The following is a 5,310-nucleotide window of genomic DNA, read 5'->3' as shown; positions in this document are numbered from 1 at the left end:
CAAATACATGGTTTGGACAAAGGTTGCTAGGTTCAGTTGAACCCATATCCGAAGAGCTAGCTCCGCCCCTGCTAGTTACTCTATAGTTTGTACTACCGCGTGTATAAACTTAAATCTAAATAATTAAATAATAAAATTATATATATTTACTCGTACGGAATATTTATATTAAATTAAAATATGCATGATATATTTCTGTATATAAATCTTTTTTCACTTTGCCATATTAAATACTCCTAATATATATTTTTATCTTTTTAAATTATTTAATCGTAATAAGTTGATAACTTAATATGTTTTGAAGTAAATAATTTGTTTCGAAAATTTAGGTGAAAACCTAGTCGTTAATAGGGTTGTTCAAAACTCAACCGAAACCGTTAACCGAACCGAATCGATAGTTTATTGGCTTATTGGTATTACATTATCGAGGTAGTGGATGGTGAATGGATTGAGATTTTATAATTAACGGCTTAACGGATTGGGGGAGAATTAATCAATTTTTCTTATCGGGCAAACCGTTAATCCGCGAAGAATTTTTGTATTTACACTTTTACTCATATGCATATAAAGTACTATTGAAACCCTAAATGCCTAAATCCCTAATTTCTATTTTTTAATTCTCAATTGTCTGCAGTCACCAAAAGCAGAGAAGTCGTCTCTCTCTAGAACTAAAAAATGAGAAGTCAAAAAATTGAAATCTCAATGATTAATACGTGTATGTCTGTATGAGTAGTCTTGATGGTATTAAAAATTTGGTTAATACGTGTATGACCGTATGAACAGTCTTGAAGACTCTTCAATTAAAAAATACAGTTTGGTTAGATTTTAGATGGTATTAAAAAATTGGTATTGATTTGAAACTTTTCGGTATTGATTGAATGAATGTTCAAAAAAAATTTATTTGATTTAGCCGATAAGTCACATGATAACCGCCCGATAATTGTTAATTCGATACCAATCCATCTGTTGCCTTATTGGATAGCTGGTGAATTATTATATTTATAATTCGATAACTGTTAAGTTGAACAGTTAAGCATAATTATCCGTTCGATAAGCATTCATATTCTGTCAATGTGACCCGAAAAGTATGTCCGTCTAATGCGTTGACTTTATTCTCATACTTTTTCTTTTCTATATCACGTGGGACGCGCCGCACCGCTCGGGCCGGTGGATTTCTTCTTCTCTTCTCTTTACTTTATTTAAAATGGAACGAGTCAAACTCAGTCTTGACCATTTGAGCCGGAAACCTCTCTCCGCTTTTTCCTCACCCCCAGTTTCTGCCACCTGTCAAGATAAAATGACGCACCATCTTACGCTGCTTTATTTTCACCATAATAACCCCCTTTTCTCTTTCTCATCTCACTTTTGACCACACCCAAATTTAACCCACACGAATCAAATAATTTTATGTGTTTGCCTAAAAATATTATATACTCTAGAAGAGTTCTTGAAGAAAAAGAATTCAACTTTTTGCAAAAATAAATTCTCAATCACAAAACCATGAAAGATTTTTTTAATTATAATTTCCTTAAAAACTAAAGCTATTCAAATGATTTATTCAATTTTTTGAAAAAACTACAACTTTTGTTTTTTATTGCTGAAAATAGTGTTTCTGAAAAATCTTCTTCAAAATTTCATGTAGATGAAAAAATGGTTTCTACTTGTTACAAAGGATTAACTCATTTATATCTTTGATAAATTTAGGTATTAACTTGTAAATATTTTAAATAAGCAAATTAGTATAAATTTTCATATAACTTATAGTAACTTTTATGGTAGACGTATTTGGAGTTGCTTGAAAAAAGTTGCACAGTTAAGTGAAAAATTGTTTTGAGTGTCGAAACAGTAACAGTGACATTTTTTTGGGAGGGTAAAGTATTTCTTTTATTTTATTTTTATTTTTGTGTACTTAATAAACGTAGTTTTCTTGGTCTACGTAACTTTCGCAGAAGTCACCACCTCAAGTCTTTTTATAGCTGCGTCCATTGCATCTGCTAAAAATTTCTTAGACTCTTCATTATCATCTTTCTATCTCCACATTTTCCTACTTTTTTCATCCCTCTAGTTTGCTTCTTCTTTGGCTTTTGATCTTCTACTGCTCTGTATTAATTCTCCAGCTTATTTATTCCTTGAAATATATTGATTTTATGGACAAAGGATGGGGTCTTACCCTTGAAAATTCTTCTGATAAAGTTGGGTTCTTCAATAACAAGCCTTTTTTTGGTTTTAACTTAAGCCCAAGATTGAACAATATCAAGGGTGGTGAAATGTTTTCTGGAGCCGAGTTTCCGGCTGACGAGAAACGGGGAATGGTTAATGAAGTTGACTTCTTCTCTGAGAAGAAGTCTATTCATGATGATGTCGTTGTAAAGAAGGGGAATTCTCAGGGTAATAATACTATGAGGACTGGTTTGTTTGTAAATGTAAGTAATACCTTTTTTTGATTTGGTTTCATCTTACTCATTTTGGGTCGGACTTTATATTTTTATTTATATATATATATATATATATACGTATATATATATATATATATACACACACTTGTGTACGAAAGACAAGTATAGATTGATTCATAAATAAATTTTAGAAGCCACCTTCTAAGCTCATAATCTGCTATCTTTAAATTTTGGATCTATCCTTTATTGAATATTTTCAAGTGATCATAATAATTGTTTGTTATTTAATTTTATGTAGACTGGTTTGCAACTTGTGACTGCAAATACTGGAATTAGTGATCAATCAACAGTAGATGATGGGATTTCATCAGAAGTTGAAGAAAAAAGAACTAAAAATGAGGTAATTTGACGATAACTTATTAGTTTAACGCAAAAGGAAAAAAGGAAAAAAAACTTAAGTTGTCAACTTCAAATTTCCATTAATGAAACTTTGATACTGTGTGTTTTATGTCACATACATGTAATTTTGATTTGGCAATTGAATTATATCTTCTATTGTCTTAATTTACATATAGCAGTTGGCACAGTTGCAAGTTGAGCTGGAAAGGATGAATACTGAAAATCAACGTCTAAAAGGGATGCTTACTCAAGTTACCAACAGTTATTCTGCACTTCAGATGCATCTTGTTACTCTCATGCAACAGCAACAACAGCAGCAGCTGATTTCAAGAACTGAAAGTACACATAACCATGTGGTACTTTCCAATATCTTCCTTTAGTAAAACAGTAAATTCTAAAGTTTAAATTTTATCGACGTTAATAGATACTTCCACAATCAGATAATCATTATACAAATACTAGCTTGATAAAAAAAATGTACTTACTAACACGATATAACAAATACATTTGATAGTAAAAAATAAAAAAAAATTCAATTTTAAATAGTTGTATGTAGATTTTGGGTAATTATTTCTAATGAAAAATGTGAACATATTTGATTTCTTTAGGTTGTTGAAGTGAAGTCTGAAGAGAAGAATCAAGAAAAAGATGGGAACATAGTTCCAAGACAATTCATGGAGCTAGGCCCAAGTAGTACCAAAGCTGATCCAATGGACGAGCCAACTCAATCCCATTCAACATCAGAAGAGAGAACACTTTCTGGATCACCTCGTAACAATATGGAATTGTCAAGGGATAAGGCAATTGGCAGGGAAGAAAGCCCAGAATCTGAGAGTTGGGTTCCCAACAAGGTTCCCAAATTGATGAATTCCTCAAAACCTGTTGAGCAAACAACAGAAGCAACCATGAGGAAAGCTCGTGTCTCTGTCCGTGCCCGATCAGAAGCTCCCATGGTACTTCACTTGTTATTAATTAAGCATAGCTTTTACGTACTGTTATATAGTGCTAACATGTTAATTATTTCTGCATCAAACTAAGTCATATGTCTGAATTTTTTTAGATTAGTGATGGTTGCCAGTGGAGAAAATATGGACAGAAGATGGCAAAAGGTAATCCATGTCCACGAGCTTATTATCGCTGCACCATGGCTGTTGGTTGTCCAGTGCGAAAGCAGGTATTCATCTTTGTTTAATATACGAGTTTAAGTAATATATATATATATATATATATATATATATATATATATATATATATATACCGTCTGTATTATGAACTTTTTAAGTCTAACGTGGAGCATTGACATAAATGTTCAGGTGCAAAGGTGTGCTGAGGACAGAACAATCTTAATAACAACATATGAAGGTTCACATAACCACCCACTACCACCAGCAGCCATGGCAATGGCATCCACCACTTCAGCAGCAGCAAACATGTTGCTCTCTGGCTCAATGCCAAGTGCTGATGGTTTAATGAATACAAATTTCCTAGCAAGGACCATTCTTCCATGTTCATCAAATATGGCAACTATTTCAGCGTCAGCTCCATTTCCTACTGTAACATTGGACCTTACTCAAAATCCAAATGCAATGTCTAATTATCATCAAAGAAACACAGCTACACAATTCCAAGTTCCTTTACCAGCTGGCCTTAATCATCCGAATTTTGTTGGTTCAATGTCAACTCCACAAATACCTCAGGTTTTGGGCCAGGCTTTGTATAACCAATCAAGATTTTCAGGTTTACAAGTTTCTCAAGACAATATTCAACCCCCCTCATTTTCTGATACACTCACCGCCGCCACTGCCGCCATTACTGCTGACCCCAACTTTACCGCCGCCCTTGCCGCCGCCATCTCCTCCATCATCGGTGGCTCTCATCCGAACAATGGCAACAACTCCACGTCCGGTCCCACAAGCAATAGCAACAAGACTAGCAGTTTCTTAGGAAACCAATAAAGGAAATAATATCAGCATATTATTTTCTTTTGTAAACTTGCTGTCAATTACCAATAGTCTTCTTTATCCATTTTTTTGTCTTTTTTTTTTTTTTTTGTATTATCCCTTTCTTAGGACGTTAGGGGCTGAAACTTGGAAAGAATTTACATGTTCATAACTTTTTGCTTGTATTATTATCTGGGGGAAAAAGGGAGACTTTAAGTTATTTTCATTCTTTCATTCTGATTTTGGACTTTGGGTATACATACAAAAGCAAAGGCAATGTACGTAGTTGCTTAATCCTATCATCTTCTGTTTCTCGTACTTGGATTAAATTTATTCATTGTCTCTATGTGAATGCTGTTGTTTTTTTCTTTTTCTTTTTCTTATGCTCTTTCGTAAGTTGAAAAAGAAAAGAAAAGAAAAATAAGATTTAAAATGGTTGGCAAGATCCAAGAGGAAGAAAAGAATAATCAAACGTCAGAAAGTTATACTCTGAAAGTTGCAGTGATTGGGAAGTAGTCAATAAAATCGGGCTATAATTGTTTGACACGTAAAGCATGTTCCATTTGGATAGGCTT

At 33.2% G+C, this 5,310-nt stretch overlaps 1 protein-coding gene across 4 annotated transcripts; it reads left to right on the top strand.

The window, feature by feature from the left end:
• Positions 1–1,996: 1,996 nt before the first annotated feature.
• Positions 1,997–5,053, top strand: LOC104094562 (probable WRKY transcription factor 31). 4 transcript variants are annotated; one of them, XM_009600523.4, is made up of 6 exons: positions 1,997–2,423; positions 2,695–2,796; positions 2,975–3,151; positions 3,404–3,748; positions 3,856–3,969; positions 4,109–5,053. In XM_009600523.4, exons 1-6 carry the CDS (start codon positions 2,148–2,150, stop codon positions 4,748–4,750), a joined length of 1,656 nt encoding a protein of 551 aa, XP_009598818.1. In that variant the 5' UTR covers positions 1,997–2,147; the 3' UTR covers positions 4,751–5,053. The 4 variants fall into 4 exon arrangements, with proteins under 4 accessions (XP_009598818.1, XP_009598817.1, XP_018625746.1 ...); XM_009600522.4 differs by having other exon boundaries at positions 2,972–3,151; XM_018770230.3 differs by lacking the exon at positions 2,695–2,796.
• The last annotated feature ends 257 nt before the right edge of the window (positions 5,054–5,310 follow it).

This window comes from Nicotiana tomentosiformis, chromosome 2 (genome assembly GCF_000390325.3).
Source record: "Nicotiana tomentosiformis chromosome 2, ASM39032v3, whole genome shotgun sequence".
NCBI lineage: Eukaryota > Viridiplantae > Streptophyta > Magnoliopsida > Solanales > Solanaceae > Nicotiana > Nicotiana tomentosiformis.
Note: the sequence above shows the minus strand (reverse complement) of the source record. Positions and strands in the feature narration are given on the sequence as shown.

Bases quoted from the DNA above. Each gene is read 5' to 3' on its own strand.
- LOC104094562 (XM_009600522.4), top strand. From the start codon at position 2,148: ATGGACAAAGGATGGGGTCTTACCCTTGAAAATTCTTCTGATAAAGTT. The intron at 2,797-2,971 runs GTAATTTGACGA...ATTTACATATAG, and splicing joins AAAAAAGAACTAAAAATGAG to CAGTTGGCACAGTTGCAAGT. The intron at 3,152-3,403 runs GTACTTTCCAAT...TGATTTCTTTAG, and splicing joins AAAGTACACATAACCATGTG to GTTGTTGAAGTGAAGTCTGA.